Source organism: Anomaloglossus baeobatrachus, chromosome 1 (assembly GCF_048569485.1).
Source record: "Anomaloglossus baeobatrachus isolate aAnoBae1 chromosome 1, aAnoBae1.hap1, whole genome shotgun sequence".
Lineage (NCBI taxonomy): Eukaryota > Metazoa > Chordata > Amphibia > Anura > Aromobatidae > Anomaloglossus > Anomaloglossus baeobatrachus.
In genome coordinates, this window is record NC_134353.1 from 13,298,826 (window position 1) to 13,313,976 (window position 15,151).

Below are 15,151 nucleotides of genomic sequence, written 5' to 3' on the forward strand. Positions count from 1 at the left end.
TGGAGACATCTTCCAGTTCTGTGCGATTCCTGGCTCATCTTCCATGCTCTGCTCTTCCTTGGAGACATCTTCCAATTCTGTGAGATTCCTGGCTCGTCTTGCATGCTCTGCTCTTCCTTGGAGACGTCTTCCAGTTCTGTGAGATTCCTGGCTCATCTTGCATGCTCTGCTCTTCTTTGGAGACGTCTTCCAGTTCTGTGAGATTCCTGGCTCGTCTTGCATGAACTGCTCTTCCTTGGAGACGTCTTCCAGTTCTGTGAGATTCTTGGTTCGTCTTGCATGCACTGCTCTTCCTTGGAGATGTCTCCCAGTTCTGTGAGATTCCTGGCTCGTCTTGCATGAACTGCTCTTCCTTGGAGACGTCTTCCAGTTCTGTGAGATTCTTGGTTCGTCTTGCATGCACTGCTCTTCCTTGGAGATGTCTCCCAGTTCTGAGAGATTCCTGGCTCATCTTGTATGCACTGCTCTTTCTTGGAGAAATCTTCCAGTTCTGTGAGATTCCTGGCTCGTTTTACATGCACTGCTCTTTCTTGGAGACGTCTTCCAGTTTTGTGAGATTCCTGGCTCGTCTTGCATGCTCTGCTCTTCCATGGAGACGTCTTCCAGTTCTGTGAGATTCCTGGCTCGTCTTGCATGCTCTGCTCTTCCATGGAGACGTCTTCCAGTTCTGTGAGATTCCTGGGTCTTCTTACATGCTCTGCTCTTTTGATGTCTCACCACAGATTGTCAATGATGTTCAGGTCAGGGGACGGTGACACCATTGTTAAACCTTCAGCTTGCGCCTTTTGAGGTCGTCTATTGTGGATTTTGTCGTGTGTTTAAGATCATTATCCATTTGAAGACACCATCCTCTTTACCCCTCTTTTTTTCCTCTTTTCTCCTCTTTTCATCTCCAGCTTTTTTACAGATGATATTATGTTTCCATTAAGAATTTGTTGAAATTTCATTGAATCCATTCTCTATCCGTGAAATGTTCCTCGTGCTATTGGCTGCAGCACAACCCCAAAGCATGAGTGATCCACCCCCATGCTTAATGGTTGTTGAGATATTCCTTTTCCTGAAATTCTGTGCCTTTTTTTTCTCTACACACACCTTTTGATCATTGTGGACAGAGATTTCTTATTTAACCTCATCGGTCTACAGGACGTTTTTCCAGAATGCATCACGCTTGTTAGATGTTCTTTTGCAGACTTCTCACCCATTTTTTTATGGTGAGGACGCAGGAGAGGTTTTCTTCTGACGACTCTTCAATGAAGGCCATGTTTGTACAGATGTCTCTGAACAGTAGAACAATCGACCATAACTCCAGAGTCTGCTAAATCTTCCTGAAGGTCTTTTGCAGTCAGGCAGGGGTTCTGATTTGTCTCTAGCAATCCTACCAGCAGCTCACAGAAACGTTGCTTGGTCTTCTAGACCTTATCTTGACCTCCACTGTTCCTGGTAATGGCCATCTCTTAATTACATTTTGAACTGAGGAAAGGACAACATGAAAACGCTTTGCGATCTTCTTACAGCCTTTGTTGACTTCCATCGTTTTCATTTTCAGAGTGCTAGGCAGCTGCTTAGAAGCACACATGGCAAGGTTAGAGGAGGCCGGGTTTTTATAAAGCTGTGATACTTGCATCACCAGCCTTTCCTAACGATGATAGTAAATAAGCCATAACCCTAACAGGCTAATTAAGGTCTGAAAGCTAGGTCACAGTTATCTGAGCACACAAATCTCCAATAATGCAAAAACTTTTGAAGTGGCTTACTTTCCTTTTTGAAAATTTTGTAAAAATGTAAAAAGATGAAAATAATGTTTTGGGGTTTTTTCTGCCTTAAATACAAATACAATGTCACCTTTTCACTTTATTTCTTTTAGAGATAATTTCATCTTCAATTTGTTTAACTGTTCACAATAACAGTAATTTTGACCAGGGGTGTCCAAACCTTTGCATGCCAATGTAGACTCAGCAAGCAAGTACCGAGCACCCCAGCATCAAAATGCTCAAAAGTAAACCCCTAACCTGAAGGGGTGAAACTCCTGGACAAAAGTCCACCTAGAGATATAGGTGGCAAAGAAGTGCAATGAAAGGTGAATATATATATATTACCCAACCCAGAATGTGATCGGGCAGACCAAAATGGTAAAATGGGAAACACCTGGAAAGGAGTGAAACCAGAAGGGAGATCAAAGAGCATAAGAACCATTCACATTCGGATAGGAAAGGAAGGGCAATAGCCCAGCAGACAGAGGAATCAACAATGAAACAGGTCACTGGATTGAATCCGCAAACCAAACTATGACAATAACATCTCTACAGTCATGGCCAAAAGTGTTGGCACCTTTGAAATTGTTCAAGAAAATGAAGTATTTCTCCCCAAAAATTTATTGCAGTTACACACATTTTGTTATACACAGTTTTATTTGCTTTGTGTGAGTTGGAAAAACGCAAAAAAAAAAACAGCGAATAAAAGGCAAATTGAACAGAATTTCACACAAAACCCTCAAAGTTGGCCAGACAAAATTGTGGGTAAAAAAAAATTGTTTAAAGCATGTGATGCTCATTCAAACTCACCTGTGGGAAGTAACAGGTGCGGGCAATATGAAAATCACACCTGAAACCAGAGAAAAAGGGGAGAGGTTGCCTCAGTTTTTTCATTGTGTGTGCGCGGCACTAAGCATGGAGAACAGGAGGAGAAGGAGAGAACGGTCTGAGGACATGAGAAACAAAATTGTTGAAAAATATCAACAATCTTAAGGTTACAAGTCCATCTCTAGAGATCTTGATGTTGATTTCTCTATGGTGTGCAACATAATGAAGAGGTTTACATCCTATGGCTCTGTATTTGATCTCCCTGGAAGTAAACGGCAGAGAAAAACTGAAGAAATGCAGGATAGTCCAGATGGTGGATAAGCCGCAATCAGATTCCGGAGAAATTCAAGCCATCCTGCACCTCAGGGTCATCAGTGTCACCTCAATCTATCTGTTCACATCTGAATGACATGGCCCAGGAGGACCCTACTGCTCACACAGAGACAGAAAAAAGCCAAAATGTACGTGAGTAACCATAATCCTTCTGGGAAAGCATCTTGTGGACAGATGAGACCAAGATGGAGCTTTTTGATAAAGCATATTGTGACGCCCTGGACCCCAGGGGTCACAGGTAATAATGCCTACCACATGCACACACACCCCCATCCCCTGTGAGGTCACACACATGTCACCCGAAAGGGAGACCTGATGCCTCCCTCAGGGCCAGTAGAGCACACCAGGTGGGCGGAGTCAGGTGGAAAGATACGCCCACCGAGGAGACTACTGTCCTGGGGCAGGAAGTTGAAACAGAAGGAGTTTAGTTTTTGAAGTTGACAGTGATTGGTAGAGGAGCAGCTGTCAGGGACCCGGGTAGGAGTCTGGGCCCCCTTAGAGAATGTCAAGCAGGCAGACGGTGTTGGCCGTCTGCAGGAGTACCGGTACAGCAACCGGCGGAACCGTAGGGACCAGGCCAGGGTTGGAGCCCGCACGGTCCCGAACCAGGGAGTCAATCGTGTACCGGAGAACCAACAGGAGGGTACTCAGACCCCGTCCTAGCTTAGAAGCCACTATATATAGGCAAATTGACTAATTGCTGGCCGGACCTCACGGGTTCATCCACACCCAAAGTCCCGAAAGAAGGCAAAAGCCCACCGAGACCGGGTGAGCGCCACCGCCAAGGGCCAAACACCCGACGGGCCAGCGCCTGCGGGCAACCGAGGGCTCCTCCGGCAGCTCAACGCCAGGGAGCGGGCTACCACTGCTTAGGCAGGGGGGGCCGAAATACAAACATACAGAGGTGCACGGGACAAGGGGGCCACAATCAACCCCACAGGGGACATCAGCAGCCGGACGCGGGGACCGACCACTACCGAACTTTGGTTTACCAGTGACTCTGAGTGTGAATCAATCGTGAGTACACCAGTGCCATCCGGGCACGATGCTACACCGCGGCACGGCGCCCTGCACCCCGACGACAACATCACCCTTTGCAGTCCCCCATCGGGGCCCCAGGACACACCGCCCCTATCCACGGAGGGGCTAACATCTCAGCTGCGGGCGCAATACCGATCCCGGACGAGCCCGCCATCACCTCAGCCGCAGCGGTGGTGCATCCCCCGTCACCACGACCCGTGGGTGGCGTCACGACCCGTTACACAACCACCACCCCCCACCGCCTCCCCTTAACAAGAGCAATGTGGCCCCCGGTCCGGAGGCGCTCGTGCCACCGAGAACCCGAGCCCAGACCTTGAGCGGCTCGGCCCGAGCAAGCGGAGGAAGCGGCCGGGCCCCTCTCAGGACGGTACAATATCATTCTATTGATTTACTGTAAAAAGAATGAGGCCTAAAAAGTAAAGAGCACAGCACCTACAGTCACATGGTGGAGGTCAGAGATGTTTAGGGGTTGTTTTGTTGCCTCTGGCACTGGGTGCTGGGACTGTCTGCAAGGCATCATAAAATCTGAAGATCACCAGAGGATTCTCGGTGGCAATGTAGAGCCCAGATTCAGATAGCTGGGGGTGCGTCCTAGGTCAGGGGTCTCCAGCAGGACAATGACCTAAAACACTTCCAAAAGCTCCAGAAATGGATGGAAACAAAGCGCTGGAGATTTCTGAAGTGGCAGCAATGACCTGGAGCAGTTTGCGAAAGAAGAGTGGTCCAAAAGTCCCCAATAGACCGTTTTGAGCTCTGGTGTAGACCTCTCTAGGGACGGTAATTTCAGCCTCTCTTTGGCGGTGGAGAATACCTTATGGCGCTCAGTAGACTTGTTATGAGATCCTACACATTATTCTCAGTATTTGATGCTCACGAGTCCTAGAACAGCTGTGTCCCAGGGATGAACAAATCTAGAACCTGTCTCCCTCTACTAAATGCAGGATGCTCCAATGATCTGGTGAGAAGTTTCCAAGGAGCAAAGTCATTATCCCTCCTCTTGACTGCTCCTGCCCTCCACAGAGACCCCCTGACCGTCAATGGTCTGTCTGATATTTCTGCTCCGTCTCAGCAAATAGGATGTGAGACGTCCTCTGATCACACAAATATGTATATTCTCAATGTTCACAGGTGTCTCCGACCTTCACCTGCCGCTTTGCACCTTAACCCTGAATCTAGAGATACTTTGCTTAGTTCTGATTCTGATGGACAATGTGGCTCATGCACTGGTCACCTGCAGACCTGCTACTTGGAGGACAAGGACAATCAGTAGCTGGTCTGAGCTCCCATACATTCCTGCACTGCAGAAACTAGAGTTTTACATCAGAATTTTGGTGCTCGGCCTCCTGAGAAGAGAATGTGAGGTCCAGGTGCCTGAGAGCTAACAGGAGCCAGCACAGCCGTGAATCCAGCTTATGATGGGTTTATTTCTGATTACATTATATCTGATACTCTAAAGTCAAACCTTACAGCTCTGTATGTGCTTTACGTCTCCTGCCCTCCGCTCCAGGATAATCTCGCTCTTTAAAGGAGCCACTCTGATGGGTCAATAATTTCACATTACACATAATCCACTTTTTGCATTATGACCATCAAAGAAGTGGTTACTAAGTAGATTGAGCCCTAAGTGAAGGTGCGGCGCTGTAACTCGCCCCGGTCCCGGTGGACAGGGATGAATACAATTAGCGGCTGATTGAGGCTTCGAGCTCAGCCTTGGTGTGATCTTCGATTGATAGGACTGAGACGAAAGAAGTAATGGAAGACTAATGTATCGTCTTCTGCACGAGCGGAGAAGACGATGAGCGAGGGCTGAGGGGGTGGAAAGGAAAACTGGAGTACTTAAAGAAGGGTAATGAAATAAACACGGCAGGATATAGATGTATCTGAGGAAACAATCACAAGTTGGCCTCGAAGTTATGATCACGGATTGAAAGAATCGATGAAGACACCCAGGAGAGTAGAAGTTCTTCAGCCACCAGCCGGTGGGTAGATCTGAGGTGGAGTCACCTGGACAGAATCTCAACTTCCAAAGTGTGGATTTTTGTATGATTAAATGACTTCTTATCGGAGAATAGCACCTTCTTTTATCTTCGGAGTTGGACATGAAGGACCCAATGGTCTTTATGGCTTGTAAAGTAAAGGTTGAGTTTCCCTGAAATGTAGTAGATGGAATCCCAGTTGTCACCATTCTCATGACTGTAGATCTTTGAAGGTTCCCTCAGGACTGGGGTAGGATAAAACGCTTATGTGCTATATCTTACACCTCTGCTCCTCCACCAATGTTTGTAAATTGTACATTGGAAACCAAGGTGCTACCATGGTTTTGTGCCCTTTGTTTTTCTCCTCCAGTGCACACCAATGAGTTTTATATATTAACAAGCAATGCATTTTAGGAACTTGTGACGGCATGTTGGGCAAATTTGACTGACCCTCACAGTACCCCACACAGGGGCGATTCATTGATTTTATTTATGTATTTATTCATCTAATTTACATATTTATTCACCTATTGATACCTAGACGTATATTCATTTACATGCGCTCAATATCACCCAGCTCTGAATCAGGACTCCCCTATTTGAATGCACGATGGTTGAGTTTTATTCCATACCCCATTCATGTGTCTGGCCGGCGCACAGTCTACCATCAGCAGCTCCAAAAACCCATTTATCAGTGAAGCGCCAGTGCATTTGCAGTTAATATAAGATATAGTAGTAGTAGTCTTTTGGCCTGAGCAATATACAGCTGCAATTCCATCTTGCTGTAAGTAATAATATAAGATATATTGCAAAGATTGTATTAAAATTTACGTAAGGTTTGTCAAAGCCGCTGTGACCATTTTAATCTGTAGATGAAGATCTACTGGTGTTAAACCCTGAGGTCTGCAAGTAGGTTGACAAAACAATTTTCTGTGTCGAGACTCCTAACAGAGGCGCCACGGACCTTTTTTGATTTACAAGTAGGTTGAGATACTATGGGTCCCCACTCTGAGGTCACCTTATAGATCAGGATGTGCTGGGCCCCACGCAGAGATCCCCTTATAGATTGAGATCTACTGGTCTTAAATCCTGAGGTGTACAAGTAGGTTGCTATACTATGGGTCCCCACTCTAACATCACCTTGTAGATCAATATCTGCTCTTCTCTACTGCGAGGTGGCCCTATAGATCAAGTTGTTCTGGGCCCCACACTGAGATCACCCTATAGATCAAGATCTGCTGGGCCTCACGCTGAGATCACCCTATAGATCAAGATCTGCTGGGCCTCACGCTGAGATCACCCTATAGATCAAGATCTGCTGGGCCTCACGCTGAGATCACCCTATAGATCAAGATCTGCTGGGCCTCACGCTGAGATCACCCTATAGATCAAGATCTGCTGGGCCTCACTCTGAGGTTACCCTGTGCATCAAGATCTGCTGGTCGCCACTCTGAGGTCACTTTGTAGATCAATATCTGCTGAACGCCACTCTGATTTTACTCTGTAGATTAAGATTTGCAGGCTCCCACTCTTGAATAACTTGTTAAATCAATATTTGCTGCCCTCTAATCTGAGGTTACATAGTAGATCAAAATCTGATGATCTCTACTGAGGTCCCCCTGTACATCTAGATCTGCTAGTATCTACTCTATGGTGCCCCTGTACATCTAGATCTGCTGGCCTCTACTCTGAGGTCCCCCTCTACATCTAGATCTGTAGGTCTCTACTCTGAGGTCACCCTGTACATCTAGATCTGTAGGTCTCTACTATGAGGTCACCCTGTACATCTAGATTTGCTGATCTCTAATCTGAGGTCCCCCTGTACATCTAGATCTGCTGGCCTGTACTCTGAGGTCCCCCTATACATCTAGATCTAGAGCTCTCTACTCTGAGGTCACCCTGTACATCTAGATCTGCTGGCCTGTACTCTGAGGTCACCCTGTACATCTAGATCTAGAGCTCTCTACTCTGAGGTCACCCTGTACATCTAGATTTGCTGGCCTGTACTTTGAGGTCACCCTGTACATCTAGATCTGCTGGCCTGTACTCTGAGGTCCCCCTGTACATCTAGATCTGCTGGCCTGTACTCTGAAGTCACCCTGTACATCTAGATCTGCTGGCCTGTACTTTGAGGTCACCCTGTACATCTAGATCTGCTGGCCTGTACTCTGAGGTCCCCCTGTACATCTAGATCTGCTGACCTGTACTTTGAAGTCACCCTGTACATCTAGATCTGCTGGCCTGTACTCTGAGGTCCCCCTGTACATCTAGATCTGCTGGCCTGTACTTTGAGGTCACCCTGTACATCTAGATCTGCTGGCCTGTACTCTGAGGTCCCCCTGTACATCTAGATCTGCTGGCCTGTACTCTGAGGTCCCCCTGTACATCTAGATCTGCTGGCCTGTACTCTGAGGTCCCCCTGTACATCTAGATCTGCTGACCTGTACTTTGAAGTCACCCTGTACATCTAGATCTGCTGGCCTGTACTCTGAGGTCCCCCTGTACATCTAGATCTGCTGGCCTGTACTTTGAGGTCACCCTGTACATCTAGATCTGCTGGCCTGTACTCTGATGTCCCCCTGTACATCTAGATCTGCTGGCCTGTACTCTGAGGTCCCCCTGTACATCTAGATCTGCTGGCCTGTACTCTGAGGTCATCCTGTAGATCTATTTTTTTCTTAACATGGCTTTAACTACAAACAATTGTTAACCGTCACCACCTTTTCCGCTTCCTTCAGGAGGTCTTGTTGAAGCGAGCAGCGGACCTGGTGGAAGCGTTATACGGGATGCCGCACAATAATCAGGTAAATCTGTGTATCCGTGATTGAGTGAGTGAAATATGAAAGCATTACGAGTCTTTCATTTTGTTAACAATCAATGGGCACAATCAGCTGGAACAAGCTAAGAAATAATTACTCCCAAATATCGCTTGTGCCACTTACTCCATGGGGAAAGACACTGGTGTTGGGGGACTGTCGCCTCTACCCTTACATATTATTTATCTACTGGATTAGGGGCACCTGATAGCTTTGACCAGATGTATCTTGGCGTCCATTAATTTGCTTCTTCTTGAGGAGTCCATTTTAGAACCTCATTGGCTATTTGTAATGTACATCTGGGTGTAAACTTCTGACCTAGAGAAACACCACTAACATCAGCCGTTTCTTCATCCTCCCAGGACATTATCCTAAAAAGAGCAGCAGACATTGCTGAAGCCCTGTACAGTGTGCCCCGAAACTCCAACCAGCTCTCCTCACTAACGACCAACCATCCCCATACTGGCATGATGGGCATCAACTCATTTGGGAGTCAACTGGCCATCAACATTGCTGAATCTTCACAGACTTCTGATCAAGGTGAAGGGAAGAACCGAGGAGCTAAATGCCTTATCCATGCATGGATGATGATATCCACTCCTTAACATGGAAATTACAGCACCAAGAATGAAAAGTGGTGTTAATCCCAGGATTGAGACCTCACTGATCTGCAAAGGATGGGAAAACGTACACATGTGAATTATTCAGTCTGAAATCTGAGTCTCGTGCAGAAATCTTGCACTTCCAGCCTGGGCTGCTGTCACTGAGGTCATTAATGGGCGTCTAAGGATGGTTCTGCCGCTGAATGTACAAATCATCAGGATCCACTGCTGGCAACTCCGGTGTAAACACTGACTAATGACATCCCCGATGTGCTCGATGGAGCCATGTCCGGAGGCTCTGCAGCTGCGGGAGCCATGTCCGGAGGCGCTGCAGCCGCGGGAGCCAAGTCTGGAGATGCTGCAGCCACGGGAGCCAAGTCTGGAGATGTGGGAGCCAAGTCCAGAGATGCTGCAGCCGCGGGAGCCAAGTCCAGAGATGCTGCAGCCGCGGGAGCCAAGTACGGAGATGTTACAGCTGCGGTAGCCAAGTCCGGAGACGTTACAGCTGCGGGAGCCAAGTCCGGAGACGTTAGAGCTGCGGGAGCCAAGTCCGGAGATGTTACAGCTACAGGAGTCAAGTCCTTAGACACTGCAGCCAAGGGATCCAAGTCCGGAGACACTGCAGCCATGGGATCCGGTTTAGGCCATGCAGGCTGCTCTGAGTAGCACCATATAGGTCATCTACCGTCAGTTGTTATGCTGTAAAACTGCTCCTAAGACTCTTTGTAGAAATGGCTAGTTTCACGGCTGATCCATTCTGTGCCGCAAGTGAAATTGGACGCCACATACCAAACCTAAGGGGTGAAATAGTGTCTGCACAAGCCATCAGAAGGTGTTTGCCAGACATTGGGCTATATGAGCCAAATGTCCAGCAACAGCTGTCCACTGAACTCATGCCACCACTCTCAAAGGCCATCGTGATGAAGAGAAAGGCGGCAATGGAGGCTGGAACGGAGGTCTATCCTACAGCGATGAGTCCTACTTTTATCTTGGATCCTTTAATAGCTGGACATTGATCTGGAAATTACGTGACCAACAACTCAAGGGGCCTTCATGATGGAACCTCGCACCGATCCTACTCCCAGGATTACTACGTGATGTAACATAATGTACGGCAGCCGAACCCCTCTAGTCCTCATTCCAAGTGCAAAGACAGCTGAGTGTTACATTGATTTGGTGGAGGTTCTAGGTGTCCCAGGAGCTGTATTTTAACTCATCAATGCCAGGCTGCAAAGAGAGCTGCCAGCAGTGGATCCAGATGATTTCCCTCAGTCCATTCAGCGGCAGAACCTTTCTCAAGATATTAATAACCTCAGTGACAGCAGAAGAAGCTGGAAGTGCCGGATTTCTGCAGGAGGCTCAGACTCCCGGACGGGAGAACTCCAGAGCTTGGGATGTTTTTTCCATTTTGTCATTATTTGAACATCGGTAACATCTCCAGTGATTTCCATCATTTCCTGGGTTTTCCTTGGTGCTGGATTTCCTTCCTGAGGAGCGTCTATTTGGGGATATCGGCCATGGCTTGCTCAGTTCATTGTTTTATTGTTCTTCCTCTTAGGTTGACTTTTATTGCTTCTCTTCCAGGCTACTCTAGGAACACAAGCAGCGTCTCTCCGAGAGGCTACGTCCCCAGCTCAACCCCTCAGCAGTCCAATTATAACACCATCACTTCCAGCATGAACGGCTATGCAGGAACTGGGATGACCGGTCTGGGAGTACCGGCCTCTCCAAACTTTCTTAATGGTTCCACTGCCAATTCTCCATATGCAAGTGAGTGTAGAGCCCTATGAAAATCTACAGTGCCTTGAAAAAGTATTCATACCCTGAGAACTTTTCCATGTTTTTTTCTATTACACTCACAACCTTAAATGTATTTTATTGGGAATTTCTGTGACACCAACACAAGGAATGCAAGGATTTGTGACGTCTCAAGGGAATGAGACCTGGTGTTCTGAATATTTCAAAAATATAAATCTAAAAATTGTCTTGCATTTGTATTCGGCCCCCAATTCAGTACTTTATAGGACCACCTTTCTCTGTCTTGCATTAGTCTTCAGCCCCCGGAGTCAGTACTTTGTAGGACCACCATTCTCTGTCTTGCGTTTGTATTCAGCCCCCTGATTCAGTACTTTGTAGGACCACCTTTCTCTGTCTTGCATTTGTATTCAGCCCCCACAGCCTGTACTTTGTAGGACCACCTTTCTCTGACTTGTATTAGTATGCAGCCCCCCGATTCAGTACTTTATAGGACCACCTTTCTCTGTTTTGCATTAGTAGTCAGCCCCCGGAATCAGTACTTTGTAGAGCCACCTTTCTCTGACTAGCATTAGTATTCATCCCCCAGAGTCAGCACTTTGTAGGACCGCCTTTCTGTGCAATTACTGCTGCACATCTTTTGGGGGTCTCTCCAGCTTTGCATATTTAAAGCCTGAAATCTTACCCTAGTCTTCTTTGCACACAAGCTCTCGCTCAATGAGATTGGTTTCATCTGACCAGAGCTGCTTCTCCCACTGCTCGCTGTGTCCTCTATATGGAAGACAGGGCTCTGGTCAGCTGAGAACAAAGTAGAAACTTTGGGCTAAGTCCAAAACGTTATGTGTGGTGGAAAACTATTACTGCACATTACCCTGAAAGCACCCTCCCCACTGTCACACATGGTGGAGGCAGCATCCTGCTGTGGAGAGGCTTTTCTGCAGCAGGGGCAGGGAAGCTGGTCAGAGATGATGGGAAGATGGATGGAGCTAAATACAGGCTAATTCCGGTAGAAAACCTGTTAGTGGCTGCAGAAGATGTGAGACCGGGGCGTAGGTTCACCTTCCAGGAGGACAACAACCTTCAACATCCTGCAGAGCTACAATGGGGGGTTCAGATCAGAGCATATTCCAGTGTGTGAGTGGCCGAGTCACAGTCCAGACCCAAATCCACCAAGAATCTGTGACAAGACAAGAAGACAGCTGATCACAGACGTCTCCATCCAATCTCACTGATTGAGAGAAGAAGAGGAAAATGTCACCTCTACGTGTGCAAAGCTGGAGAGACCCCAAGGGACAGGGAAAGGTGGTCCTACAAAGAATTGACGCCGAGTGCTGAATACTAATACAAGACAGATAAAGGTGGTCCTGCAAAGTACTGACTCCGGGGGGTGAATACTAATGCACTGCACAATTTTCAGACATATATGAATGTTGCCACTGATATACGGGTTCCATTGTTGGTACTCCGAGATGTAGACCACTGGCCAGGGATTCCCCATGGGTATGACACTGGAACAGAATCCTGATAGTTCAGCACATCAGATACTCAGACGTTTCTTCTTCTTCTTTTTTTTTTTTTTCTTTTTACAAAGTGTTCCCCTTTTTTCCTCAGTTATGCCCGCCAGTCCCCCTTTGGGAGCCTCATCCATAACACTTCCATCCAGTGGAAACTCAGCCACTCCTGCCGGCGTCTTCTCCTTCTCTCCAGTCAATATGATTTCTGCAGTCAAACAGAAGAGCGCCTTTGCCCCCGTGGTGAGACCTCAGAACTCCCCTCCACCTACCTGTAATAGCTCTAGTGCAAACAGTCTTCAAGGTAAGTGCCACCAGCTTCTGGGCACCATTATTAATTAGACGTTTTGGAGAGTGGTCATGCCATTGTGGAGTGATTTACTGGGACCATGATATTTGCTGAGTTGACTTGTTGTAACCGTGACCTATAGGAGTTACGAGATCCCATCGAAGTATTGATCTATTCCCTTGTCTGTTTCCTTTCAGCCATGACCGGCCTCATTGTGCCACCAATGTAGAACACTTCTCTTGTGGTTGTTGGCTCATTATCTCCTGGACTCTCTTTACGTTCTCAAAAACATGGAGTTGGATCTTAGGAACTGGTCAATGGATCTACATTGGAAGCTTGATGGTGATCCAAGAGGTTTTCCATGTTACCATGAGGGATCCAAGAGCTATAACTTTCCTCCATGTGAAGGGTAAACATCACACAGAAGAAGACATGAGGTGCCTTCCCAGGTCTTCTTTTGATAGAGGACTCTTGTACATATAGGACCAAACGTTCTCTTCCTACCTACCTGGTGATGGACTATTTCCTACTAAAGCTAATCTGGACGAATCTCTTATGGATTATTTTCCCAAATGCACTGCCATGTTCACCCTTCCAGATGTGGTGGCACTGGTCCAGCTGGAGATCCTGATTAAAGGTGTGAAGTATCCAGATGGTGTTGACTGTTGGAGGACGCATCCCATCTCCAAAACCTCTACACTTAGGAATGATCTTTAATCTTCCCTCGTCTAACGAGTCTTTTTAATGTGCAATTGATATGGCATCCACCTCCATTGTGACATGTGGAGGAGCATTGTTTTATACGGCACTTTCTATACATTTTGGACATGGTAGACATTTGCAGAGTTACTTTTTATTAAATTATGTGAATACTTATCCCATCTCTTATGTAATCCCACCCGTCCATCGCACCCTAGAGGAAGATTTTTTATTCTACACGACCAGATCTCTTTTCGCAGAGAAGACTGACACCTGAGAGTGAAGGACCCTTCTTCATGTGTCGTGTCCTTCACCCCTTGGCGTTGAGCCTCAATGTCCAGAACGTGAATTGTGATGATCTTCACTCAGAGGCCTTAGGTACAAGATTAGGTTAGAGCCATACGGTGGTAATCTTAGATCCAGAGGAAGGTGATAGACTCTACATTATTTATAGCCCACTATTTATTGTCCCCACCATGAGCACCGATATCTGGACGATTACGTCCTATAAACCCATGTATGTTCTAGATAACCCATAGTCTGTTTTCGAGAACTCATTGCCTCCTGGCCGATGCTAGGCACTTTCCTTTTCTCAGCTTTCTTTGTAACCAGAGGAGCTGACTCTCTAATGTACTGGAAACAATGCACAAGTTATATATTATTTTTTTATATCGGACAAAGGTGGCCCTGGCTGCGACGGGTACAGCACGTTCAGTTATTTCATTTTTTATATTTTATTAATTTATTTTCAGTATCAGAGTTAAGACCTCCAATGTGTTTGTTTCTCTTCGACAGTCTTCTCAGATTTAGTCCCCAAAGATCAGATAATTGTGGTGGGTCCGGCTTTTCTGGCTGTCAATGATGAGCTGATATTCGGGCATGTCTGGATTTACATGACTCCGATCTAAGACCTACTCTGAGCAGGTCCCTCTATGAGATCTATAAGCTCCACTACCACTTAAGGACAGGATTTGGAGGGGACTTCTCCTTTAAGTCATGTAACGTAGTCTGCAATCCGTCGTCTATGACTTCTCGAGAAGATACGACTTTTTCGGGCGGGAGGTGGTCACATGGTGGAAGCTGTGAGAACATTTGCCTGAAGTCAACATCTCCTGAGGCTGAAGGTTTGGCCAGAAATTTGGACAGTAATGTTGCTCGGTTCTACCCAATGTAACAGTAAAACGTTTCATATTTCCAATATTTTCTGGGGAAGATCTTCAGGTTTTTTCCCCAGTTGCTGTTTTAACACAATAAATGAGATCCAGACGTGGAATGCGGATTGTAAAATGGAACAATATTGGTAACGTAATAAACATTCTCATCATAGTCTTATTACAAATTGGGCATCAGATGTTTAATGGCGTCTATTATTATTTGTAATATAATGCCTCCTGCAGGAGCGTACGCCCATGATCACACAGCGCGGAGCAGAGATTATATCCAGCCGAAAGCGTTCCAGGTGTTCAGGCTTCTCGTGATGACACCATCATGAAGCCTCGTCAGCCTCGAGGTCAACCATGAAGTATTGATGTAAGGAATGTACACGGCGC

General features: G+C 46.7%; 1 protein-coding gene across 1 annotated transcript in view; it reads left to right on the forward strand.

Moving 5' to 3' along the window:
• LOC142303855 (transcription factor COE3-like) overlaps positions 1-14,936 on the forward strand; it is a 122,977-nt gene extending 108,041 nt beyond the window's left edge. Inside the window, exons 12-16 of the mRNA XM_075345658.1 lie at positions 8,668-8,733; positions 9,108-9,285; positions 10,932-11,117; positions 12,714-12,917; positions 13,100-14,936. Of these exons, the coding sequence (XP_075201773.1) occupies positions 8,668-8,733; positions 9,108-9,285; positions 10,932-11,117; positions 12,714-12,917; positions 13,100-13,131 (666 nt within the window). The 3' untranslated portion in view covers positions 13,132-14,936. The remainder of the gene's footprint in view (positions 1-8,667; positions 8,734-9,107; positions 9,286-10,931; positions 11,118-12,713; positions 12,918-13,099) is intronic.
• The last annotated feature ends 215 nt before the right edge of the window (positions 14,937-15,151 follow it).